Source organism: Tachyglossus aculeatus, chromosome X2, assembly GCF_015852505.1.
Source record: "Tachyglossus aculeatus isolate mTacAcu1 chromosome X2, mTacAcu1.pri, whole genome shotgun sequence".
NCBI lineage: Eukaryota > Metazoa > Chordata > Mammalia > Monotremata > Tachyglossidae > Tachyglossus > Tachyglossus aculeatus.
The window spans coordinates 12,328,322-12,355,768 of NC_052100.1; the positions used below are offsets into that span (position 1 = coordinate 12,328,322).

Genomic DNA, 27,447 nt, shown 5'->3' on the forward strand with positions numbered 1-27,447 from the left:
GCCAGGCGGGAACTTTGCTGTCACCAGCCAGCCTTCCTCATCACACCCCGCAGCTCAGGTGAGTGAACGGCTCCGTCTGGTTTCTTGGCCTTTCCCTGGCCCCTGATTCTGTGGCCGTTTCACTTCTGCTGCTTCCTCTGTCTGCTCCTCTCTGGCAGGAGCAGGGGGGTTGGATGAGGGACAGGGGGATTGATTGGGAGCAGGGGGGCGGAAGAGCAGGGAGCAGGCTTTGGGGGAGTGGGAACCCAACCGGCTCGCCCCACAACTCAACCCCCCTTCTGCCTGGCACCCCGTGCCTGTCCCCTGTTATGCTTTTTATGGAAAAGGGTGGGGACGGGGCACATTTGTGGGAGGCTGTTTAGGGGCTCCACTGGCAAGAGGGCAAAGGGCATCCCCCCGCACCCCTCTTCTCCCTCTCCCGCCTCCACACACACATGCTATTCCTCCCCCCCAGCCCGCTCCCCACCTCCCAGTCCTTGTCTCGAAATTCCTGGCACTTGGGGGAGCGGAGGGACACGACTGCTCGGTTGACACGCACCAGAATGATTGTAGGCCGAGGCAGTTTCCTGGCTCGTGTGCCCCCCAGATTCAAATCATGGGTATACATGAGGGCACGTTGAACACATGCGCTGCAGAGCGGGTGGTGCACATGTGTGAATGTAGATTTAAGAGGATGGAATTGCTGGGAGGTTGCCCGGGAGAGGCAGTCAGTAGAGACGCAGAGATCATGGATATGTGGGAGGGTATACATGTGTGAGGAGGGGAATGCCGTATGGGAATATTGAAGTATGTGCGTGTCCTGATGAACTTGGTGAACCTAAAAGTTTCCTCCTGTTGGGAAATCCTGTAGTCTACTCTCTGACCATTTCTGTGGAAGATCTGGAGAAGAGGGGGGTGTGCTGGGGAATTTCTGGATGGGCCTGAGTGTGAGGATGAATACAAATTCATTCATTCATTCCATCGTATTTATTGAGTGCTTACGGTGGGCAGAGCACTGCACTAAGCGCTTGGAAAGTACAAGTTGGCAACGTATAGAGACAGTCCCTACCCAACAACGGGCTCACAGTCTAGAAGGAAATGCGATGCACTCCTGTTCGACTCTGTCCATGTGCATGGAATTGTGGTAGAATACTCACACCCGCTAACTTTATTTACATGGGTAGAAAGAGCAGGCCCTTTAGGGGAAATGGGGAGTGGGGAGGGAACAGGCCCAGAGAAGCAGCTGCTTAGAGAAGCAGCGTGGCCCAGTGGAAAGAGCCCGGGCTTTGGAGTCAGATCATGGGTTCAAATCCCAGCTCCGCCAATTGTCCGCTGTGTGACTTTGGGCAAGTCACTTAACCTCTCTGGGCCTCAGTTCCCTCATCTGTAAAATGGGGATGAAGACTGTGAGCCCCACGTGGGACAACCTGATCACCTTGTAACCTCCCCAGCGCTTAGAACAGTGCTTTGCACATAGTAAGTGCTTAGTAAATGCCATCATTATTATTAACAGGCTTCAGAGAGCTAAAACAACGTCACCTGGGTCATTTAGAGGAGCAATCAAATCAATCAATAGCAGTGGAAAGAGTATGGGAGTTGGGAGAGTTTAATCCCAGCTCTGCTACTGCCTGGTTGGGTGACCTGGGGTAAATCACGTAATCTCTCTGAGTCTGTTTCCTCATCTCTAAAATCAGTCAATCCATAGTATTTATTGAGCACTTCCTCTCTTGTGCACACCCTTTCCCCTGTCTGGAACTCCCTCCCTCTTCACATCCAGCAGATCACTGCTCTCCCTATCTTCAAAACCCTTCTAAAATCACATCTCCTCCAGGAGGCCTTCCCATCTCACTTTGTATTCTTCATAATAATAATAATAATAATAATGGCATTTATTAAGCGCCTATGTGCAAAGCACTATTCTAAGCACTGGTGAGGTTACAAGGTGAACCTTGTTCATATTAGCACTTCAGTACTTCTGCCTCAGTTAAACGCTTGAGAATCTCCCCCTCTCCCCTTGTACTTAGGGACCTATTGTTATATTCCATTGCTTCTTCTTATCCCTAATTTATTTTTAGGGTTTCCCCCCCTCCCCACTAGACTGTAAACTCCTTGAGGACAGGGATTATGTCTACTTACTCTGTTGTATTTTCCCCAGTTCTTAGTATAGTGCTCTGCACAGAGTAAGGACTCAATAAATACCATTGATTGAGCTCTATGCAGAGCACTAAGACCCCTGTTCTTCCTCCCTTTTTGACTGTGAGCTTAGTGTGGGACAGGGATTGTGTCTGATTTGTTGATCCTATATTCATTCAATCGTATGTGTGCAGAGCACTGTACTAAGCGCTTGGGAGAGTACAATACAACAATAGACCCATCTTCCCTAGAGCTTGGCAAATACTCAGCAAAGCACTTAATAAATATCATAATGATTATTTCAACCCCGATGAGAAACTGGCAAGTCTCGTCAGAAACCTGGGAAAAGCAAGACTGGACCAAACGGCTCTGGGGGGCATTGTTCCACTCACCCCGATGGAGTTGGCAGCTATATATTGTGTGTGTGTGTGTGTGTGTGTGTGTGTGTGTGTGTGTGTGTGTGTGTTTGGGGGGGCAGTGCATGCACGTGTTTGTGTGTCGAGTTATCCTAAGGATAATGGAGTCTCCCATACAGAATGACCGATGAGGTTCGGCTGTGGGACCTCAGGCCTGAGAATCTGCAGGGAGGAATCAATTCCAGTGCCGGTGGCTGGCATGACACTGCTCTCACGCTCTTTGACATTAGCAGTAGAAGCGACCGCAGAAGCCTGGTGCCTACCCTGGCCCGGATCTTCACGCCCCGGCAGGCGGTTGCCTCCATCGCTGCTGCCGTCTCAGCCACCCATGTCGGCCAGTTGTTTGTCAGGATTCCTGCTGGGCCTGTCCACCTTGTGGAATGCCATAGATGGTTCTTTGATCAGAAACTTTCACCAATGATGGCACAGCCTCAGCGGACATTCCCTTTCTTGTAGGGCCGGGACAAGAATCTAGGTCTCTTGATTCCCAGAGCCTGGCTCTTTTCACTGGCTTGTCCTCAGGGTATGTTAACATCACATTCCCATTGCTGGAAGAGAGGACAGATAGTGCCTTCTTACTGCAGAGCCATGACTAGGTGCTTGGGAACATACAGTAGAATGAAAAGAATCTACTTGGGGAGAGAAACACAAATAATCAAATATATGGGAAAATGACAAAGAACATATTTACGAATGATGACAACAAACAAAACATTGAAATATATGGTGAATTCTTCAAGAGCAGGGATCCTGTCTACTAACCCTCCCAAACACTAAGTGCAGTGCTCTGTGCAGCGCAAGCACTCAATAAACTGATAAAAAATAAACAGATATGCTAATGTGCGTTGAAGAAGCTGGTGGAGTAGCATGATCAGGAAAGCTGGAGATAAATCATGGAATGCCTTCTGGGAGAGAAGGATGAGGTTTGGTAAATTTGAGAGGGATGGAAGGGCCTTTCACGGTGGGGGGGGGGTGGGGGGTGTTCAGTTAATTGGAGTTGATTGAGTCATGAGCGAAACACGGTGACGAAGGTTCTTTTGGGAGGAGGGAAGAGTGTGAGCTGGGCTGCACTGGGAGAAGAGAGCCAGTAAGAGGGAGAGAGCTATTGTGCGGGTGTGGGTATTTATACAGTGCTCTGCACACAGTAAGCGCTCAAAAAATACCACTTGATTGACTGATTGGTGGATCATCAACATCCACAGTCCAGTGATGTGTTTATCCTGGTGTTGGGTGCTGGGCAGGGAGAGTTGGACCCAATGCCTACCTAACAAACCGCTTCCCTCTGGGCTCAACTAGCCATAAAAATCGCTCAGGAATCAGCCATTCTTCAATCTTCACAACTCCTCATAAACCCTGGAAGGGGGAAGACAGGAAGCGTCCCCCCCTCACCACCCATGTGCTGGAGACCCTTGTTCAAATCCTACCTCAACACTCCTGCCCTGGGACTGGGGCTGTGTGGAGGGGGAAAACAGGATGTTTTTTTTTAATCTCCTAGCTTCATCTGCTTATCCCCAGCTCTTCTCTTCCTGGAGTTGCTGCTGCCACCTAAACTACAAAACTTTCTGACTGAGAGGGGAGATAAGGGAAAGGCAAAGAGCAGCTGCCCAGCGAGGGGTCTGGAGAATTAAACCTGCCCTACAGCGAGATAAATTCAGACCCTGGGGCTCTGAACTGCCGATTCCAGAGGGGCCCGGGTCAGGCAGAGGCTTTGGAAACTCTAATCTTGGTTTTCAGATGTCTGTTCCCTTCGGTTTCAACTGCCTTTCTGACCCCCCCCTTTTTTTTTTAATCTAGTTCCTCTTCTTCCTGCCCTCTTGGAACTGGGGCCCCTAGGAAGGCTGAGGCTAGTTGTCCTTGATCTCCAGGAAGTTGTTCCAGGAAGCTGCAAGGGAGTTGGCTGGAGAGAGGGAGGCAGGGATAGAAGCCTGGGGTGGGAGCAAGTTTGGATTAGTAGTAGCAATGGTAAGTAATAGTAGCGATAGTATTTTTTGAGCACTTACTGTGTGCAGAGCACTTGTACACAGTGGGAAAGAATACACAGATGAGAATTAGACAAGGTCCCTGGCCCTCAAGGCTTTTCCAATCAGAAAATAAAGGTGGGAGACAGAACTGGTGCAGACATATAAGGAGAGATAAAACAATTAAAAAAACCCCCACTAAAGCAAAAACTCTCTGCGGGGTGGGGGTGGGGGGTTTCCCAGTTGAAGCTGCTACTACCAAAGTTGCTGTTTCTGTAACCTTTGGGTTTCCAGGGTGAGTCTGATGGAGCCAGAGCAGGTGGGAGAGAGGTCAAGACTGAGACTGAATCAGACTGTGAGCCCGTTGTTGGGTAGGGACCATCTTTATATGTTGCTGACTTGTACTTCCCAAGCGCTTAGTACAGTGTTCAATAAATACGATTGAATAAATGAATGAGGTGGATAGGGAAACTAAGAAATGGGAGGAGTTGGAGAGAGGCTATAATCATTGTAAGCTTTTTCCAAACCAGAACCAGGACTGGAATTCAGGTCTCCTGACTCCTATCCTGGTGCTGTCACTACTCCCATGCTACTTGGTTCTCAAAGCCAAAAGAACAAAATAGAAAAGGCATTCAACACCCAGTCTTAATTAATTCTCGCATTTACTAATTGTTTACCAGGTGCTGAGCTCTGGAGCAGGTACAAAATCAATCAATCGTATTTATTGAGTGCTTACCGTGTGCAGAGCACTGTACTAAACGCTGGGGAAGTACAAGTTGGCAGCATATAGAGACAGTCCCTACCCAACAGTGGGCTCACAGTCTAGAAGGGGGAGACAGAGAATAAAACCAAACATATTAACAAAATAAAATAAATAGAATAGATATGTACAAGTTAAATAAATAAATAGAGTAATAAATATGTACAAACATATATACATATATACAGGTGCTGTCGGGAAGGGAAGGAGGTAAGACGGTGGGGATGGAGAGGGGGACGAAGGGGAGAGGAAGGAGGGGGCTCAGTCTGGGAAGGCCTCCTGGAGGAGGTGAGCTCTCAGTAGGGCCTTGAAGGGAGGAAGAGAGCTAGCTTGGCGGATGTGGGGAGGGAGGGCATTCCAGGCCAGGGGGATGACGTGGGCCGGGGGTCGATGGCGGGAAAGGTGAGAACGAGGCACGGTGAGGAGATTAGCGGCAGAGGAGCGGAGGGTGCGGGCTGGGCTGTAGGAGAAAAGGGAGGTGAGGTAGGAGGGGGCGAGGTGATGGAGAGCCTTGAAGCCGAGGGTGAGGAGTTTCTGCCTGATGCGCAGATTGATTGGTAGCCACTGGAGATTTTTGAGGAGGGGATGAGATTGGACACAGTACCAGTCCTTCCTGGGGCTCGTAATCTATTTTATCCCCATTATACAGGTGAAGACACTGAGGCCCAGACAGGTGAGGCAGTTTGCCTGAGGTCACACAGTGGCAGAGTTGGGACTTGAAGCCAGGTCTTCTAACTCCCGGTCCCATGATCCTTCCACTAGGCAGTGCCTCCTAACATCCAAACTCTACCTCTTCTGTCTGTCTTCCCTCTCCTCTTTTTTATGGTATTTACTATGAGTGAAACACTGTTCTAAGGGCTGGGGTAGATACAAATTAATTAGGTTGGACACAGGGACTGGGGCTCACAGTCTAAGTAGGAGGGCGAACCGAGGCACAAAGAAGTTAAGTGACTTGCCCAAGGTCACACAGCAAGCAAATGGCAGAGCCAGGATTAGAATCCAGGTCCCCTAGACCACGCTGTTCTAAACCTCCTCCTCAGGCCATAATCTTACTCCCCTCCATCCCCTAAAATGGTCATTTTCCTGGAAGTTCTTGAGCCTGAATCCACCTCTGAGTTCAGTGCTCTTTTTCAGCAGCCGCCTAGACCCAGAAGCTCCTTGCTAAAGTCTTCCAGAAACCATGGCATTCATTTCCCTGTTGCCCCTCCCTCTCCCCCACCCTGACCAGCTCAGGCTCCTTGCCTACAAGGCCACCTCCTCCATGAAACCTTCCAAGGTTAACCCAAATAGTAATAATAATAATAATCATAATAATAATGGCATTTATTAAGCACTTACTATGTGCAAAGCACTGTTCTAAGCGCTGGGGAGGTTACAAGATGATCAGGTGTCCCACAGGGGGCTCACAGTCTTATCCCCATTTTACAGATGAGGGAACTGAGGCACAGGGAAGTTAAGTGACTTTCCCAAAGTCACACAGCTGACATTTGGCGGAGCCGGAATATGAACCCATGACCTCTGACTCCAAAGCCCGGGCTCTTCTCCACTGAGCCACGCTGCTTCTAAAATATTGTAATAAATACTTCTAGAGAAGTATTTATAGAGAAGCAGCATGGCTCAGTGGAAAGAGCACGGGCTTTGGAGTCAGGGGTCATGGGTTTGAATCCCGGCTCTGCCAATTGTCAGCTGTGTGACTTTGGGCAAGTCACTTAACTTCTCTGTGCCTCAGTTCCCTCATCTGTAAAATGGGGATTAAGACTGTGAGCCCCCCCCGCCGTGGGACAACCTGATCTCCTTGTTACCTCCCCAGCACTTAGAACAGTGCTTTGCACATAGCAAGCGCTTAGTAAATGCCATCATTATTGTTTTTATTCTAAATACTTTTCATAAATACTTGAAATAAAATACTTCTAAAATACCCAGAATGCTTCCGCTCTCCCCCAGGATTTGCACAGGCCACTGCAAATGATATAGCACCCTTCCATTCTGGCTGCCCAAGTGTGGACCCCTGGAGACCCCCAGGGTGGATGTCCCCATGGGGTGCTTGGCCCAGCCACTTTAGTATTGGCCGTGGGCAGGGCCTGTGGGGATTGGAGAGTGGTGATGTGGGGGGCGAGGGGGAAAGAGCCTTTCCAAGCTGGCAGCATCACACAACAGGCAGGGTCCCAAGCCTTGGCGCCAACAACCCAAACAACACATTCCAGACATAGAGAGGAGCCGGTTGCTGGCTGAGGGAGGAGGGGGTGGGGGCTGGGGATAGGGGGTGGGGGCATCAGGAGGAAGAAGACATCTCCAGGGAGGTGCAGATTCTTTTAGCGGGAATGAGGTGGGAATTCTTGGGGAGGAGACAGGCCCCTGGGACTTTGGGGGAATGATGACAAATACCAGCCACCTCGGTTTTTGCTCCTCTGGAAGATGGGACCTGGGTACCACTCCCAGGCTCATCCAGTTTCACCCAGGTTGCCTGGCTTAAGGGGGCCGGGCCAGCCATGCCTGGATCCTCTTCAGTAAGCCAGAGGCCTAACAGGATGGCCTGGGGGGTGGGGGGAGAGAAAAGACCACTTGTGTATCCTGCCTCTGATGCCACTACCTCTGTAGCTAATCTCCAGCTAGACAGTTTAGGGAGAAGGGATGAGAGAGGCTGTGGCTACTTTGGCTGGGTAATAAAAAGTTAGCCAGCAGCAGGGGACAGCTAGGAGGAGGCCGGATGCCAGCAAGACAGCAATTGGAGCTGGAGGGGCTCCAGATTCCCTCCCTGAGGTCCCTCTCCTCCAGGCTCTCCCCTCCCATTTGCTTCTCCTGCAGCGATTCCCCAGCCAGGGCTGGCCGAGAGGCAGGCTGGGGACCCACAGGACATTTAAACTGCTGCCCTGAGCCAGCCTAAATACCAAGGGAGGCAGCGTAGTCTAGTGGCAAGAGCCCGGGCCCAGATTCTAAACCCAGCCCTGCCACTGGCCTGCTGGGTGACCTTGGGCAAGTCACTTGACTTCTCTGGGCCTTAGTTTCCTCCTCTGTAAAACAGGGATTCAGTACCTGTTCTCCCTCCCCTTTAGATGGAGAATCTGGTGACCTGATTATCCTTGATCTACAACAGTGCTTGCCACATAATAAGCACTTTATAACTCCCTCAATTATTAATATTATTATTGTTATTATTACTATTATTACTGGCAGGAAAAAAAAAAGCAGCTGTGGTTTGTCTGCTCCAGGGAGAAATGGGTAGGATGTTTCCTGTCCTGGGGCTGAGGAGTGAGTGATGGAACATCAAGTTAAACTCCTTGGAGTTAAAGACCATGGGAAGGGGACAGGAAAGGGGACATTTGGCACTTGGCAAAGGAAGAAAAGGGAGCAGGATGGGGAAGGGTTTCTGGCCTACCAACTGTCAAGACCTTCATTTGGAAGATTTCCAGGCCCTCTAGTTGATTGTGAAGGAAGAAGGAAATCAAGTTATCATTATTATTATTGTTATTATGGTATTTGCTAAGTGCCTACTATGTGCCAAGCACTTTTCTAAGCACTGGGATAGATGCAAGTTAATCAGAAATCATAATAATACTTGTGATATCTAAGTGCTACTATGTGCCGAGCACTGTACTAAGCTCTAGGGTAGATGCAAGACAAGCAGATCCCACATGGGGCTCACATTCTAAGTAGGAGGGAGAACAGGCATTGAATCCCCATTCTATAGATGAGGGTAGTGGGGTCCAGGGAAATGAAATGACTTGCCCAAGCTCACGCAGCAGACAAATGGAAAAACCAGAATTAGAACCCAGTTCCTCTGACTCCCAGGGTCATGCTCTTTCCACTGGAATGACTAGGGAAGCCATTTACTCCCAGGCTGTCGCTTTGGGGAGTCCCCAAAGGAGCCAAGAGCAACCATGGAATGGCAGGGCTCGGAATTGCGATGCCACACACTATTTTGGGGAAGGATCAGCTGAGAGGAAGGGGGTTCTTGGCTCTGCCTTTGCTTCATCTCGAGTCAGTAGCCCAGATGGCAGTGGGGAAACCTGCAAGGGGCTCGGGTGGAAAGGCCTCAGGGGAGGGGGGGGGTCGGGGGAGATGGAAAGGAAAAACGAGCAAAAGAAGGAAAAATTTCTGGGCTGTTTGTTTGGGTTTCCATTTGGTGCTCTTTCCCTCCCAACAGGATTCAGCAGGGCCAGGAAGGGGAGGGGCAAAGCTGTTGATTGACTAAGGGCACAGTAATGGAGGATAAGTCATAAGGCCCACTGCTGATGCTTTTTGAGGGTCCTCCCTACCACCTGAAAGACCAGGATGACGAGAACGGTGATACCAGGGCAGGGAGGAAGAGTGGAGAGAATGCCCTGCCTCCTCTTCTTCCTCCCCCTTCTTCTCAGTGGTAGCAGCCACTATCCTTGCTGCTGCCCAGGCTGAACTGGCTTTCCCGGGTCATCCCTGGCATTTCCGATGGCAACGGCAGTGGCTGATGCCGTGTTCCCAGGCCAGGTGACAGTGGCTGGCTGTTGGGTGAGTCCATGCCCCTGCTTTCCCTCTTTCTCCCCTCTTCCCACAGTCCCCCATTTCTCCCTCCTCTCTTTCTGTCTCCTGCTCCGCCTTTGCAGCCCAACCTCCTTCAAGCCTTGGGCCTTCAAGAATCTGGTCACCTTATCTGTGCTTCCACTCTAAGGAGAGCTCCAGAGGAAATGATCTTCCATTGCTGCAGGAGGATAGAAGTTCCTGCCTGGGGAGGGGCGGTTGCCGGGGAGAGGCTTGCGTGGGGGAGGGTACCCCCCTGGGAAACTCCCAGTTGAAGTGTAGTTCCAGAGGTCAGTAATAATAATAACAATAATGTTATTTGTTAAGCCCTTACTGTATGCCAGGCACTGTACTAAGCGCTGGGGTGGATACAAGCAAATCAGGTTAGAAACAGTCCCCGTCCCACCTGGGCCTCACAGTCTTGATCCCCAGTCTACAGATTCATTCATTCATTCAACCGTATTTATTGAGCGCTTACTGTTTGCAGAGCACTGTACTAAGCGCTTGGGAAGTACAAGTTGGCAATATATAGAGACGGTCCCTACCCAACAACGGGCTCACAGTCTAGAAGGGGGAGACAGACAAGAAAACAAAGCATGTGGACAGGTGTCAAGTCGTCAGAACAAATAGAATTAAAGCTAGACACACGTCACAACTAAATAGAATAGTAAATATGTACAAGTAAAATAAATAGAGTAATAAATCTGTACAAACATATATACAGGTGCTGTGGGGAGGGGAAGGAGGTAGGGTGGGGAAGATGGGGAGGAGGAGAGGAAAAAGGGGGCTCAGTCTGGGAAGGCCTCTTGGAGGAGGTGAGCTCAAAGTGATTGCCTTGTTATCTTGATGTTTGTCTGACTGACTGACCTGTATATATGTATATATGTTTGTACATATTTATTACTCTATTCATTTATTTATTTTACTTGTACATATCTATTCTATTTATTTTATTTTGTTAGTATGTTTGGTTTTGTTCTCTGTCTCCCCCTTTTAGACTGTGAGCCCACTGTTGGGTAGGGACTGTCTCTATATGTTGCCAATTTGTACTTCCCAAGCGCTTAGTACAGTGCTCTGCACATAGTAAGCGCTCAATAAATACGATTGATGATGATGATGATGAGCTCTCAATAGGGCTTTGAAGGGAGGAAGAGAGATGAGATGAGGTAACAGATGGGGTAACTGAGGCACAGATAAGTGAAATGATGTGCTTTCAATAAGGCTTTGAAGGAAGGGAGAGTAATTGCCTGTCCTGGGCAGGGATTGTCACTGTTTATTGTTGTATTGTACTTTTACAAGAGCTTAGTACAGCGCTCTGCACACAGTAAGTGCTTAATAAATACGATTGAGTGAATGAGTGAATGAATTTGAGGAGGGAGGGCGTTTCTGGCCAGAGGCAGGATGTGGGCTAGGCATCTGTGGCGAGATAGATGAGATTGATCAAGATCATATGCAGCAGAGAAGTGGCGGAGCCGGGATTAGAACCCACGACCTTGTGACTCCCGTGCCCCGGCTTTGTCTACTACACCGTGCTGCTTCTCGCTACGCAGTGCTGCTTCTCCTCTTACTTCCAAGTAGAACGACCACCAGATCTGCTTTGTCCGATCTCCAAACCTTGTATCTACCCCAGTATGTAGAGTATAGTAAGCTCTTCAGCTAATGCCATAATTCATGCCACCTGTTTCCTGCGTGACTTCACTTCTCTGGGCCTCAGTTACCTCATCTGTAAAATGGGAATTAAGACTGTGAGCCCCAAGAGGGACACGGACTGTGCCCAACCTGATTAGCTTGCATCTACCCCTGAGTTTATTGCAGTGCCTGGCGCATAATAAGCACTTAACAAATACCATTAAAAACAAATTAATGGAGTCTATGTGTCCGTAAATGCTCCGGGGCGTTGTGTACTTGAGTCCCTGCCCTCAGAGCTTATAAGAGAAGCAGTGTGGCTCAGTGGAAAGAGCCCGGGCTTTGGAGTCAGAGGTCATGGGTTCAAATCCCAGCTCTGCCACTTGTCAGCTGTGTGTCTTTGGGCAAGTCACTTTACTTCTCTGGGCCTCAGTTACCTCATCTGTAAAATGGGGATGAAGACTGTGAGCCCCCTGTGGGACAATCTGATCACCTTGTAACCTCCCCAGCGCTTAGAACAGTGCTTTGCACATAGTAAGTGTTTAACAAATACCATTATTATTATTATTATTATTATTATTATTATTATTATTATTATCTGTGCCTTTGGCGTGACCCTGACTATTGCTACGGCAGAATATCTACTAAAATTGGTATCATACAGAGAGCAGCATGGCCCCTGCGCAAGGACGACATGCAAATTCATGAAACATTCCGTGGTTTTTCATTTTCCCTTCACAGTAGACAGCACCATCAACCTCCCCATCTCTTGGCTCAGTGGAAGGAGCCCGGGCTTTGGAGTCAGAGGTCATGGGTTCAAATCCCGGCTCCGCCACTTGTCAGCTGTGTGACTTTGGGCCAGTCACAACTTCACTGTACCTCAGTTACCTCATCTGTAAAATGGGGATTAAGACTGTGAGCCCCCCGTGGGACACCCTGATCACCTTGTAACCTCCCCAGCGCTTAGTACAGTGCTTTGCACATAGTAAGCACTTAATAAATGCCATCATTATTATTATTGTTATCTCATCTACCTTGCCGATGACACCTGGCCCACATCCCGCCTCTGGCCTGGAACGCCCTCCCTCCTCAAATTCATTCATTCAATCATAGTTATTAAGCACTTACTGTGTGCAGAGCACTGTACTTAGCTCTTGGAAAAGTACAATACAACAATAAACAGTGACAATCCCTGCCCAGGACAGGCAATTACTCTCATTTCCTTCAAAGCCTTATTGAAGGCACATCTCCTCCAAGAGGCCTTCCCTGATGAAACCTCCCTATCCTCTTCTCCCAATTCCTTCTGCATCGCCCTGACTTGCTTCCTTTATTCATCCCCCCTCTCAGGCCCACAGCACTTATGTCCGTATCTGTAATTTGTTTATTTATATTAATGTCTGTCTCCCCCTCTAGACTGTACGCTCATTTTGTGTGTTTATTGTTAGTCCAGTGCTCTGCACACAGTAAGCCTTCAATAAATACAGTTGAATGAATGAAATGAATGACTTTACTGAGCATTTACAATGTGCAGAGCACTGGACTAAGTACTCCAGAAAGTGCAATGCAGTAGAGTTGCCCTCAAGGAGTTTATAATCTAATGGGTGAAACAAACAATAAAATATATTACAGATAGAGCAAGCAGCAGAGTGTAAGGTTATGTACATATGGGGATCGGAGTGGGGGTGGGGTGAGTATCAAGGGGCTTAAAGACGACACACTCAAGTGCATAGGGATCCAAAAGGGAGGGTGAATAGATTGGGGAAATGAGAGGTTAGTTAGGGAAGGCTTCTGGCGATATGATTTTAATAATGCTTTGAAGGCCGGGGGGCGGGGGGTCAGTTCTAGACAGGAGGGAGGGAATGAGCAACAGGTCAACACTGAGAGAGATGAGACTGAGGTGCAATAATAGGTTGGCATTAGAGGAGCAAAGTGTGCAGACTGGGTTGTACTGGGGCAGGAGCGAGGTGAGGTTAGGAGGGGGAGAGCTGATCCCTGACTCCTCTCTCCACCCCCATATTCAGTCGGTCACCAAATCCTACTACATCGTCTGTCTCCCCCTCTAGACTGTAAGGTTGCTGTGGGCAGGGAAAATATCTACCAACTCTGTAATATCATACTCGCCTAAGCGCTTAGTACAGTGTTCTGCACACAGTAAGCCCTTAATAAATACAATAGACTGATTAAATGATTACTCACTGCGCCTCCTTCTTGCCTCTCCCATGATCTTGCCCCTCCCATGATCTCTTGCTCACATCCTCCCCTCTGATTAGAGCTCCCTCGTCTTTCACACCTGACAGACCACAGCTCTCCCCTTCTTCAAGGCCCTCCAGGAGATGTGTTCCACCTAATAATCTCTAATCTCCCCATTGTATATTCCCCCCCAACTGCCCTTTGAGCCTTTCAAGGCTCAATTAATTAACCAGACTTAATAATATTTATCGAGCTCTTACTCTATGCAGAGCACTGCACTGAGCACTTGGGAGAATATAATAGTAGACAAGATCCTGGCCCACAGGGACTTTACAATCTAATTTACAAACTAGCACTTAAATTACCACAACACCTAACTATAGGGGTCCTTCAAGGTTCAGTTCTGGGTCCCCTACTATTCTTCATCTGCTCCCACTCCCTTGGAGAATTCTTTCGCTCCCATGGCTTCAACTACTAACTCTATGTGGATGACACCCAAATCTGCCTCTCCAGCCCTGATCTCTCTCCCTCTCTCCAGTCTCACATTTCCTCCTGCCTTCAAGACATCTCTACTTGGATGTCCTTCTATCATCTCAAGCTTAACATGTCCAAAACATAACTCTTTATCTTCCCACCCAAACCCTGTCCTCCCCCTGACTTTCCCATCACTATAGACAGCACAACCATCTTTCTTGTCTCACAAGCCCATAATCTTGGTGTTATCCTTGACTCCTCTCTCTCATTCAACTCACATATTCAATCCATCACTAAATCCTGTCAGTCTCGCTTTCACGGCATTTTAAAATCCACCCTTCCCTCTCCATCCAAACTGCTACTACGTTAATACAATCCCTCATCCTCTCCTGCCTGGATTACTGCATCAGCCTTTTTTGCTGACCTCCCAGCTTTTTGTCTCTCCCCACTCCAGTCCATACTTCACCCTGCTGCCCGGATCATTTTTCTACAAAAACATTCAGGACGTGTTTTCCCACTCCTCAAGAAACTCCAGTGGTTGCCCATCCACCTCTGTATCAAACAAAAGCTCCTCTCCTCACCTTGCCCCCTCCTACCTCACCTTGCTACTCTCCTACTACGACCCAGCCTGCAAACTTCGCTCCTCTAATGCTAACCTTTTCACTGTACTTCGATCTTGTCTATCTCGCCGCTGACCCCTCATCCACATCCTCTCTCTGCCCTGGAACGCCCTCCCTCCTCAAATCCGATAGACAATTACTCTCCCCCACTTCAAAGCCTTATTGAAGGCTCATCTCCTCCAAGAGGCCATCCCTGACTAAGCCCCCTTTTCCTCCTCTCCCACTCCCTTCTACGTCATCCTCCCTTTATTCATCCCCCCTTCCAGCCCCACAGCACTTATGTACATAGCTGTAATTTATTTATATTAATCTCTGTCTCCCCCTCTAGACTGTAAGCCTGTTTTGGACAGGGAATGTGTCCATTTATTGTTGTATTGTACTCTCCCAAGCACTTAGTACAGTGTTCTGGACACGCTTAGCACTCAATAAATACGATTGAATGAATGAATGAATGAACTGAGCATTTAGGTACATACCTTATATCCTCCAGTCCTACCCCTGTCTTAATTAAGTGTCTATCTCCCTGCTAGACCCAAGCTCTTCTATCTCTTTTGTACCTTCCCAAGTGCTAAATACAGTGCTCCTCACGCTCTAGGCTTCAGGAAATGTTATTGATTGTTTGATCGATTGATTTACCTTTCCAGTGCATCTTCAGGAGGAATAATAGGTTTGGTTGGTTCAGCAGCGGTTGCAATACAACTGTTCAGGTTGACCTTTGGTTGAATTGTGTGCTGTGTTATTACTTTGGTTGATTTGAGGTTTCAGAGAGAGGAGGAAATCTTAATGGTGCAGGGGTGTCTTCTCTAGCGGACTGGGTGTCAGCACCACAAACCACAAGAGCAGAGTCTAAGTGAGAAGATGCACCTCCGGCTTTGCGCTCCTGTGGGCTGTGCTCCTGTTTCTTCTCCTGCTCGGCCTGAGGTGGTCTGAGTTTTCCCCCAGAGTGTACTCCCTCCTGGCGCTCTGCCCTGGGGAGAAACAAGGCTGGGACGTACAGGCAGAGGAGACCCCAGGCGAGAGTCGTAGAGATGAAGTCCAAGACAGGCAGGCAAACCTAAGCTAGCCCTAGCCACCAATTTTAGGACTGCCCATCATTAGATCCTCCTCCCCATCATCAATCGTAATTATTGAGCACTTACTATCATTATTATTATGGTATTTGTTAAGCGCTTACTATGTGCCAAGCACTGTTCTACACACTGGGGTAGATATGAGGTCATGAGGTTGGACGTAGTCCCTGACCCACATGGGGCTCACAGTCTCAATCCCCATTTTACTGAGGCCCAGCAAAGTGTGACTTGCCCAAGGTCACACAGCTGAGAAGTGGCAGAGCCAGGATTAGAACCCACAACCTCCGACTCCCAAGCCCAAACTCTTGCCACTAGGCCATGCTGCTTCTCTACTTGCTGCCTAGCTATGCTGAGCCCTACCCTAAACTCCACCATGCAGGCTGAAGCATGTGGGGGTGAGGGATGTGGTGTCTCTGTTCAGAACACCTGTAGTCAGCAGAGTCTTATCTTCAGTGCCTTCGATTTGATTGGCACATTTCTTCCAAAAATCTCAAGAGAGATTTCCCTTTTCCCTCCATAAGCTCATTTTTCCTCACCATCTTTGGGTTGGGGAGAGAGTGCAGAGCTTCTTCGCCTCATTTTACATATGGAGAAGTTGAGGCCCAGAGAGGTCAAGTGATTTTTCCCGGGGTCACCAAATCAAATCAAGGGGGGCACCATTCTTTTCTTTTGGGGGGAGATCTGGTCTTTTTGGGGGGGGGGTGGAGAAAAGAAGAGAGGAGAAGAGAGAAGACTAGAGAGTGACCCAGAACCCAAGACAAACCAATCAATCAGTGGTATTTATTGGTCACTTACTGGGTGCCGAGCACTGTACTAAGCACTTGGAGAGTGCACTTGTTGCACTCTTGTGCACTTGTTACCAACTTGTACTTCCCAAGCGCTTAGTACAGTGCTCTGCACACAGTAAGCGCTCAATAAATATGATTGAATGAATGAATGAATGAGTCCAATACAACAGAGTTCGTGGACACATTCCCTGCCCACACTTAGCAAAGAAATCCCTAAAAACCTGGATGAGAAGGAGGGACCGGCTAGAGGGAGGAAGCTGCAATTCTGGGAGCTGGAGGGGTCATTCATTCAATTGTATTTATTGAGCGCTTAGTGTGTGCAGAGCACTGTATGATGCACTTGGAAGGTACTATTCGGCAATAGAGAAAATCCCTGCCCACACTGGGTTTACAGTCTAGAAGCGGGGGAGACAGACATCAAAACAAGTAAACAGGCATCAATATAAATAAATAGAATTATAGATATATATACATCAAAACAGGTAAACAGGTATTAATATAAATAAATAGAATTATATATATGTCATATATACACAAATGCTGTGGGGATGGGAGGGGGTAGAGCAAAGGGAGCGAATCGGGGCGCCGCAGAGGGGAGGGGGAGCTGAGGAAGAGGGGTCTTAGTCTGGGAAGGCCTCCTGGAGGAGGTGAGCCTTCAGTAGGGCTTTGAAGGGGGGAAGCGTGATTGTTTAGCAGATTTGAGGAGGGAGGGCATTCCAGATAAGAGGTAGGACGTGGGCCAGGGGTCAACGGCGAGACAGGAGAGATGGAGGCACAGTGAGAAGGTTAGCACCAGAGGAGAGGAGTGTGTGGGCTGGGCTGTAGAAGGAGAGAAGGGAGGTGAGGTAAGAGGGGGCAAGGTGATGGAGGGCTTTGAAGCCAATAGTGAGGAGGGAGGGTCGACTGGTCAGTCCAAGATGCTGGAGAGACCCCTCCCTGCCACCCCCCAGCCAATCCTCTAGGCCTCTCTAGTTCCTGCCTCCTCCAACAGACGGTGGTGTTTGCAAAACAAAGGCAAGGCTCTTTTCCAAATTCCAAGCAATCCCTAGCTATGATATCAGGGTTGGCCACTTAAGGCCCAGTGACTAACAAGCTGTCCTGAGGTTGGAGCTGGTTGGGAGATGTGGCGCAGCCCCATCAGCTGCTGACTGACTTGACTCTGGCTGATTCCTCCGTGAAAAAAATCCTGTTTAAGGCCCCACCCTGCCTACTAGGATCCTGCAGTGTTTGCATTTAGGGACACTGTTTAGTTCATTCAAATGCTTGTCCCATTGTTAATTCTCTTCTCCTTGCTGGGTCTGGCCAGGACTCTTATCTGCTTCTCTCTGGAGTTGCAAAGCGGAGACCAGTCAGGAAGTGTCTGGAAGCCGACAAACAGATTGAAACATCTCTCAGAGAAATATACTCACGTTCCCGAGCCCCAAGTGGGTTGAAATAATGTCAAGTTTTTCTCAAACTAGGGGTCGTGGGTAAGTTTCCAGGGAGTTTCTGAAACCCGCTGGCCTCTCCCTTCTAGAATGGCATGCGGGATGGCAGTTTAAGGCTCTTTTTTTTTGGGTGAAGGGGTGACGTGGGTCTTGGGAATGGGTCATGGGACTCTTCCAAGTGGCTGCGGTCTCAGAGCGTTAGAAAGCCACTAGACCAATCCATCATTTCAGGGCTCGGGAATGGTAAGTTGGGGGGAGCCGGCCTTCGATTTCAAACCTCCCTCGTTAACCGAGGCCAGGGTCCCCCATTCACTTTTAAGGAGCCTCCTGAACAGAGGCTGACTTCTTATCCCCCTTTCTCCATTGCTGGACGGGACGAGGTCTTGGGCTTCTCAGGTGGGGAGCAGAGAGTCTTAGGATCTGAGAATCACAGGACAGGAAAAAGGCCTCCAAGCGGAACCACCCCCAAGCCATCTTAGATGGATAAGAACATAAGCAGTGCCAACAATGACACCCCGGGACATTTGGAAGAAGAAATCATGTGGGGAGTTTCCTTCCTTCACGACCATATTGATATCAGGGCCAAACAAGGCTAGGATCTCTAACTGTTCCTTCCAATTTCCCAGAGTGGACCTTTCCTCCTAGACTATATCTATCACCCTTCTTCAAGCCTATCCACAACCCAGGCTGAGCTCAGAACCCCCGCCCCCCTCCCAAAATCCACACCCACATGCACTGTCCCATCCAGTCAGACCCCAGGTTAATTTATTTATACGAATCCTGAGATGGCTCATGAACAGATTTCCCTACTCAAACGCAGCCCTGAGCCACTTTGAAGCCACTAGCCTGTTTCCCTCTGCTCCCCACCCCAAGGGCCTTTCCCTTCTACCAACCCTAGCCAACGAGCCCAAAGTTTCCTCAGAACCAGTCTTAGCCAAGCACTTGCTCTGCAAGTCGCAACTTCTCTTGGGCCTCAGTTTCCTCATCTGTTAAGTGGGGAGTCAGTACATGTTCTCCCTCCCATATAGACTTTGAGCCCCATGTGGGGCAGGGACTGGGTCCGATCTGATGACCTCATAGCTACCCCAGGGCTTAGGACAGTGCTAGGCACAGACCAAGTGCTGAACAAATACCACAATTATTAGTCAGCACTTAAGAAACATAATTGATTGAGTCATCCCTAGAAAACAAAAAAAACATACTTATTGAGCACTTATTGGATACAGAACGCTGTACTAAGCGCATGGGAGAGTTTAACATAACAAAACAGAGTTGGTAAACACATTCCCTACCCACAATGAGCTTACAGTCTATAGGGGGTGACAGACACTAAAATAAATAAATTACCTCCGTGTATGTAAGTGTAGGTAAGTGCTGTGGGGGTGATGGAGGGGTGAATAAAGGGTTTAAGTCCAAGTGCAAGGGCAACACAGAAGGGAGTGATCTTCTTCAAGGATATATAATATTAATGGTATTTGTTAAGCACTCAGCTCACCCCTGGGATAGTAGAGTGACAGTGTGGAAAACACAAAGCACCTGCCACATTCCCCCGACCCACCACACCCATTCTGAAATGCATCAGTGTATTTTCCCAAGGTTTTCCAGTTTCAGCCTCTGCTCCTCCTGAGCAAACTTGATATTGTCTCCCTGCATACCTTCTGGTGGGAACAAATACCATGTTCTTACCACTGCCCTTTGCAGATCGGGAACATCGCCCTAATGTTTGAGGTTTTGCTGGACAAAACTTCCATAATCACCTGCGGTGACCCCTTTCATCTTGCATCTTTGTGGATGGGAAAAGTCCTAATCCTTCATAAGCTGTTCCATTCACCTGATTATTTTCGTTGCCCTCCTGTTACATCCTTCCTAAGATGCAGTGACTGGCAAGTGGGAAGCTTATGGAACCCAATACCGCATGAAGTTGAACAAGGCAAAAATATAAGTCGATTCTTTGAATGCCTCAGTGGATGCGCGGTCTATCCTGGGTTACTAGGAAAAGTTAGAGATGTGGTAAGGAGAAGTCAGATGGTCCCTCCTCTTACCGTGAGGGTGGGGGGCCGCTTTGGGAAACAGTCCTGGACAGGATGGACCAGGGGTCTGATCAGTAATAGGGTGGGGTCTTCTGTTCAGTTGCAGGCAGACTATAATCCAGAAATGATAACATTATGTTTTCTCTTTTGTTTTCCAAATGAGTCTAACATGAAAGTGTAAAGTTTCCAGAGATTTCACAACCTCCCTCAGTCAGCCATCCCAGGGTTTGACAAACCTTCGTTGTTAGGAGCTTTTTCTCTGTGGCTGATAGATATTCTCCCTCCTGCCTTCTTTCAGTCCTCCACGGATGCAAATTGATGTCACATCATTGTGTTCTGTCAAGGACCTCTCCCCCACCACCTGCATCCCCTGGCCATCATCCTTCTCTAGGTTGAATCATTTCGGTCTCTCTAATTTTCCCTCCAAGGTCTTACTTTCTTACTTGAATCATTTCTGTGTGTTGCCGACTTGTACTTCCCAAGCGCTTGGTGCAGTGCTCTGCACACAGTAAGTGGTCAATAAATACGATTGATTGATTGATTGATTCTGTGCCTCTCCTCCCCCTCTTCCTCCCCCTTGTCCTTCACCTACTCCTCCTCCTCCTCCATCTCCCCACTCTGAGTGTCTGCAGAGGTGTGGAGGCCTAGTGGGTGCTGTCCTGTCAGACTTTTATCCTCTGGCTCTATTTCAGCCTGCAACATGGGGGCCTCTCCTCAGTATCTCCCAGCACCTTGCTCCACCCTCCCATACCCCTGCCTCCTAGCATTTCCTGGAAGGGATCAGAGACTCATTCCCACAGGAGAAAACTCATTTGTAGCTGGGCTGATGAGAAAATAACGGGAAGCAGCTGTTTCCAGACGTGAGGACTGATATCATTCGACACCAGTCTAAGCTCCTCTGCCCTCCCCCAACCTCGGGTTCTGAGACTTTTGGCTATGTGGGGGATTTAGGCAAGGGAAATGTTGGGAATCCTTCATCTCAGCTCTCCAGTGGTCCTAAAGTCTGACCTGAGGGATGCGGGTGGCAGTAGATTGGGGAGGGAGTAGAATTTGGGGATAAGCTGGGAATCTGAAAGTCCCGTGTTCAACGGCAACCTGAACCCCCACTGAAAGACCCAGAGCCAGGGAGCCTATTCTGTGGGAGACTGAGGCCCAATTCCCCAAACGTTGACTTCCACTCTCTGCCCCTTTGATTGCTCCAAGGTCCCAAAGCCGAGAGGGTCCAAAGCTGTGTGCTTCCTGCACTCTCATCTCCCAGTGGATCTCAGAGAAGGGGAGCCTGCTGGCACACTTTTATTTTCTGCCTCTCATTCATTCAATCATATTTATTGAGCGCTTACTGTGTGCAGAGCACTGAACTAAGCTCTTGGGAAGTACAAGTTGGCAACATATAGAGACGGTCCCTACCCAACAACGGGCTCACAGTCTAGAGGGGGGAGACAGACAACAAAACAAAACATGTGGACAGGTGTCAAGTCATCAGAATAAATAGAAGTAAAGCTAGATGCACATCATAACACCTTTTAGGCCCAGCACCTATTTCAAAGCATAATGCCCTGTTCCCTGTATCTGATGCCAATCACTGGCATGGAGGAATCAAACATACATCCCAAGGACAAAATTTAGCCTCGCCTCCTATACACACTCACACACTCACTCACTCACTCACTCACTCCCACCCCTTGCCGAGGTGGGTCCCAGAAGCCGCCAGGAGTCCTAAATACCTCCCAACCCTGAGACTACCCTTATAATAACAATGATTGTGGTGTTCGTTAAACACTGCAGTAGATTCAGGATAATGAGATTGGCCGCAGTCCCTGTCCCGCAGGGGGCTCACATCAAAGGGGGAGGGAGAACAGGTATTGAATCCCCCCGGCTTTTTTCATGAAGAAACTGAGGAGGCAAGCCCAGAGAGGTTGAGTGACTTGCCCAAGGTCACCCAGCAGGCAAGTGGTGGATCCGGGATTAGACCCTGACTCTCCTGACTCCTAGGCAGGCCCATGCTTTTTCCATTCAGTCATGCTGCTTCTGTCTAGTGGGGATAAGATAAATGGGGGGATAAAATAAGATTGCGAGCTCTATGTGGGGCTGGGATTGTGTCCTATTTCATAACCTTTGTGCCTACCCCAGTGTTTAGCACATGGGAAGCACTCAAGAAATGTCATAATTTATTATGACACACAGTAAGTGTTCAAGAAATTGATAATCATTGATAATTATGGATTATTGCCAGATCACCATTATTATCATTATTGTCAGCATCGGTGCAGCTGCTTTCTGCAGCTGGTGGTGCCAAACTGCTGGAGTAAATTGCCCGGGTGGATGTTCCGGAAGAGGTGGCCGTGGGCTTGCTGGGATTCTAGGCAAGAATCATCTTGGACGGTTCAATTTGGGAAAAGCAAATCCATACATTCTTCTTCTTCTTCTTTCCACATCACTCTGCCTTATCTGTAAATGGAGGAAAGAACAAAGTTTTCCATTTGTGGAAGAAAGGGTTTTTGAGCACTGAGTGGGATTCTAGATTGACTGGTCCTGGGAGGGGCTTGTTTTTCCACTAGCTGGAGGCCACCTTCTGGCCCCAAGAGACGATGCTGTAATCACAGATCAGATGGTGCCACAGCCCCTCTTATTTCAACTTGTTCTTCCTGTCTCTCTAGCCCTCAGTATTTTGTCCCTCGACTCAGGCTGAGCATCCAAAGGTCAGGAGTCCTTTCTCAGTTTTCCTTCCTGCCCGCCCGCAAGGCTGGGTCCAGTGAACCCTCTGGTGAGGGCCGGAGCCGGGTGAGGTGATCCCGAGGCGTGGCTCCCAATGGCCTTCCTGGGCAGCTTCCAGCAGCCTGATCACTCCCAGGGGAAGGATTGTGAACAGAAGCTGCCAGCTCCCGCCAGAATCCCTTGCACTCTGAACATTAGGTCCCTCGCGGGCTATACCAAATAACCCTGGCAGGCTATCGAGTGTCTGTGTCTGACTAGGCATCTCCCACTCCTCTTTCCCTCCCAACCCAATCCAAGCCCGTATTTAGGATTTGGCAGGAAGACAGCTGAAAAGGGGTCAGATTTGTCGGGGGCGGGGGGTGGGTGGAGAGTTCTGGATACAAAAACTGGGAATCTGAAAGGACCAGTTGAGTTTTGCTGGCCCCAAAATGATTCTTTGGGGGCAAAGCCCTCTAGGAAAGAGATAGCTCGACAGCCAGGGAGCTCGCCCCAAGTGGACCCCGTCCTCGGACAAGTCAAAGTCCCCAGCTGCCTGACTCTCTCTTTCCCCAAACCCTGGTCTCAGGACTCTGCCCCGAATTCGAGGGGGAGAAGGTCCCTGTGCCCCCTCCCCACTCTTCTCATCAACACTTGGGCCACAGCAGCCTTTCCTGGAAGGCGGGGGGGAGCAGTGGTTTTCCTGGAACTCCCACAAAGCTGCAGGGAGGGGTGCACCCGGGGACAAGCAGTGAGCAGGGGAAGAAACTTGGAGTGGATTCCAAGAAGGAGCTGGATTATGAAGGGAGACAGACAGTAGTAGCCCAGTCAGAGCTCCAGCCCAAGAAACTAGCAATGGTCTCCCAGCCCCTTCCATGCCCAGGAGGGGGAAGATAAAATCCCAGGTGCCTAGTTAGGAGAGCTCAATCAAATCCTCCCAACGCTGAGCAGGGGAGTTTGCTCCTTGCCATGGTCCACTTTATCAAAGAGATATGGGAAGAGAGAGGCGAGAGCCCCAAAGTACCTTCTTAGGTGGTCCCAGAGTAAGGTGAGAGGAGTGGAAGGTTAGGGCACTCCATTCCTTACCCCAACCTGGCCGGGAGCTCCGGGGGTCAGTCGGCAAAATGCGCCGAACGGACACCGGCTCTCTGGGCTGGGGCTGAGCTAGTCAGACACTTCCCCCAGGAAGCCATCTTTAAGCGTCCTGTCAGGAACTGACTGGAAGGAGCAGGCAGACCTGGGGAAATGAGCGAGAAGGATACGGTGGGTTTTCCCCCACCCCACCCCAACATCCCCCTCTGCAGAGGCGGAAGTTCAGGCTGGGAGATAAGGACCGGAGTTCTGCAGCCCTGGGCTCTCCCCACCCCCGTCTCCTGTCCTGCCGGGGACTAACCAGCATCTCCCTTTTTTCCCCCCAAGGGTGCCGGGGAGCCACCGCCTCCCCTCTCTGCCCTCTCACCGCGGGATGGGGCCGTGAGCTCCCGAGAACCAGAGGCGCCATGTGCCCAGGGGCGGTCCCGGGCCCATCAGGGCCGAATAACGCCAGCAGTCAGGACTGCCTGGGTCCCTGCTTCCGGCGGGTGAACATCAGCGAGGAGGAGAAGCGGATGATCGCCTCCCCGTGGTTTGCCACCACGTTCTGCCTGCTGGGCATGGCCTCCAACCTCTTGGCCCTGGGCGTGTTGGCCAGTGCCCGGCGCAAGAGCAACTCCTGCTCCCGCTCCTCCTTCCTCATCTTCCTCTGTGGGCTGGTGCTCACCGACTTCCTGGGCCTGCTGGTCACCGGCTCCATCGTGGTCTCGTACCACTTCACCAAGTTCAACTGGACTGACGTTGACCCCCAGTGCCATCTCTGCAACTTCATGGGGGTCTCCATGGTCTTTTTTGGGCTCTGCCCGCTGCTGCTGGGAGCCACCATGGCGGTTGAGCGTTTCTTCGGCATCAACCGGCCCTTCTCCCGCTCCACCAGTATGTCCCAGCACCGGGCCTGGTCCAAGGTGGGGCTGGTTTGGGGCTGCTCCTTTGTGCTGGGGCTTCTGCCCCTGCTGGGCCTCAGTCGGTACACAGTGCAGTACCCCCAGTCCTGGTGCTTCCTGACCCTGGGCCCCGAGCCCCAGGATGTGGCCTTCTGCCTGCTCTTCGCCCTGCTGGGCATGCTCTCCGTGGGCCTCTCCTTCGTGCTCAATACGGTCAGTGTGGTGACCTTGTGCCGGGTCTACCACGACCGGGAAGCTGTGCAGAGGCGCCGGGACAGCGAGGTGGAGATGATGGTGCAGTTACTGGGCATCATGGTTATTGCCAGCGTCTGCTGGTTGCCTTTGCTGGTGAGTGAGGGAGCGAGGGAGTCGCTGAGTCAGTCAGTCAGTCTGTTAGTCTGTCAGTCAGCCGGCCAGCCAGTCGACCAGCCCCGCCACCAGAGCGGGCGGATGGGACAGACTTAGCCTGGGCATCTCCCCTGAGGTATTGGGCCTTCGTTGGCATACGTGATTCAGTAGTCTGTACGCTCCTCTTTCACTCAGACGTCCTGCAAGAACTCTGGGTCTCCTCTCGAAGGAGCCACTTGGAGAATCTCTCTCTTCAAGTGTCTCTGTCTGTGGTTTCCCCCTGTCTTTGGAGACCCCATCTCAGTGGTCTCGTTGCCTAAATTCCTTCTGGCCTTGGAGCAAGCCAGCCAGCTGATGCCTTCCCAGCGTCCCGACGCCGGTGTCCGGGGCGGGACGTTGGCGTCGCCTTCGGGACATCAGTGGCGGCGTATTGAGGATGGGCCCACAAGGCCACTCTGCCTGACACCCCTCCCCCCTGCTGCCAGCTAGTGCCAGTTCAGTGGGGAGGGGGCCCCGGGTAGGCAGAGTGGCTGGGAGGGGGCAGTGCCAGCACACGGGCACCATTTGCCACACCTGAGCTGAATGCTGGAGAAGAGTACAGACTGTTGCATTACTTATGTGATTCAGAAACCCGGCGGGGACTCCGGGGACAGGAGGAATGACACCTAACCCTGGCTTTCAGAATTAGCCTGACTGGAAAAGGTCCTAGCTCCACCCCTGAAAATCTGTCACTCTGTTTAACTTCTGAGAGCAACGCGCCAGCTCCGTTCAGTAGTCCCTCTGAGGATACTAGGGAGCAGAGCCCCTAAGCCTCCAATGAGTTTACAGGAGGGGCATGGGGGAGAGGAGGGACTCTTCCCTGCCAGAGCTGAACAGAAGCATCTGAGGGCTTTCAGGAAAAATTCATTCATTCATTCAGTCATTCGATTGTATTTGAGCGCTCACTGTGTGCAGAGCACTGTCCTAAGCGCTTGGGAGAGTACAACACAACAATAAACAGACACATTCCCTGTCCGCATGTTTTGGCTTCATTATGCCAAGGTCCCCGGGGAGAGGAAGTGGGCGCGGGGCACCCCAGGAAGGTGAAACTGAATCTGAAGGAGCAGGCGGGATGGGTGTGGGAGAGGGAAGGTGAGCACGGGGGTACCGGGAGAAGGATCTGAAGTTATATTGCCAAGTAAGGGCTGAAGTTTTGCCGAGTTCTGCAGTTGCTCAGGTTCATCCAGTCTGGGTCCCGTTAACAGCACAGCAATTGCCCTGCACTGCACTATCTGCAACATCCTTGCACATCCATACATACTGCATGCACCGTAATGATGCAACTCATACCCAGCAGCAGCAGCAGGCCACGATGGACTCACGTGGGCGAGCAAGGAAGTCGAGCACATCCATGGTCCCAGGGGCCAGGCGATGCTAGCCGATGGAGAGTGATGCCACACAGGTCCCTGCCCTACATGCTCAGAGGGGAACTGGCAGCCTGGTGGGGGGAGATTGTTGAGGGGAAGATGGGGATGGGGAGAAAGCGAGTGGGTCATTTCACCAGGCCGCCCCCTGACCCTGTTCTCCCCGCAGATCTTCATCACGCAGAGTGTCCTGAGGAAGCCTCCCCTGATGCAGCTGAACCAGGAACTCCCGCGGCAGACGGAGGAGCTGCTGCTTATCTACCTGAGGGTGGCCACCTGGAACCAGATCCTGGACCCCTGGGTGTACATCCTGTTCCGCCGGGCTGTGCTCAAGCGAGTCTACCCCAGCCTCAGGGCCCGGCCTTCCATCGTGTCCCTCTACCCAACTCTGGCCCACTCCCTGCGACGCAAGTATACTCAGGAATCCGTGATGCAGTAACCCCCCAAAGCCGCGAATTTGGGCACTGACTGACCCAGCCCTCGTACCCCTCCTACTCTTACGATTCTGGGAGAAGCTGGATCTGGGAAGGCAAAGGATCAACATGGCAGAGGAGATCTGGGGGACATGGAGCATGAGGCCACCCTGGTTGGCGCCCACAAAGGGTCTAGCTGGCTTGGGCCCCCAAGGCTCCTTGTCTTCTTTGCCTCCCAAGCCTGGGCTGGTAGTGCCCATCAGTGCCCCTCAAGAGTAGAGCTGAGCCCCCCCACCCCTCTGCCACCCTTCCTGATGGAATTCCATCTTTGGCTCATCCTCTCTGGAGAAGGATGAATAGACTTGGCCTATGCATGTAGTATCTATTGGTATTAAAACTCTGACACCTCTCCCCAGCCCCCGCCCCGGCCCAGTCTCACCCTCACCTCCTCCCGGTTCTAACTGGTTCCTGGGTCAGGGGGCAGGTCAAGCTCAGCCCTCTAGACTGTAAGCTCGTCGTGGGCAGGAAATGTGTCTGATTACTGTTATATTGTACGCTCCCAGGCACTTTGTACAGTGCCCTGCACACAGTAAGCGCTCAATAAATATGATTGAATGAATGAATGAACCCGTCTTGACTGCAACTCTGGCT

The 27,447-nt window shown here is 50.4% G+C and overlaps 1 protein-coding gene and 1 pseudogene across 1 annotated transcript; both read left to right on the plus strand.

The window, feature by feature from the left end:
• TBXA2R (thromboxane A2 receptor) lies at positions 1 to 27,355 on the plus strand. Its single transcript, XM_038771279.1, has 3 exons — positions 1 to 58; positions 24,076 to 24,980; positions 26,553 to 27,355. Exons 2-3 carry the CDS (start codon positions 24,156 to 24,158, stop codon positions 26,820 to 26,822), a joined length of 1,095 nt encoding a protein of 364 aa, XP_038627207.1. The 5' UTR covers positions 1 to 58; positions 24,076 to 24,155; the 3' UTR covers positions 26,823 to 27,355.
• LOC119949702 lies at positions 11,990 to 12,090 on the plus strand (annotated as a pseudogene).
• Positions 27,356 to 27,447: the final 92 nt, after the last annotated feature.

Excerpts from the sequence above, each read along its gene's own strand:
- TBXA2R (XM_038771279.1), top strand. The coding sequence starts at position 24,156 with ATGTGCCCAGGGGCGGTCCCGGGCCCATCAGGGCCGAATAACGCCAGC. Across the intron at positions 24,981-26,552 it reads TCTGCTGGTTGCCTTTGCTG|ATCTTCATCACGCAGAGTGT; the intron begins GTGAGTGAGGGA and ends TTCTCCCCGCAG.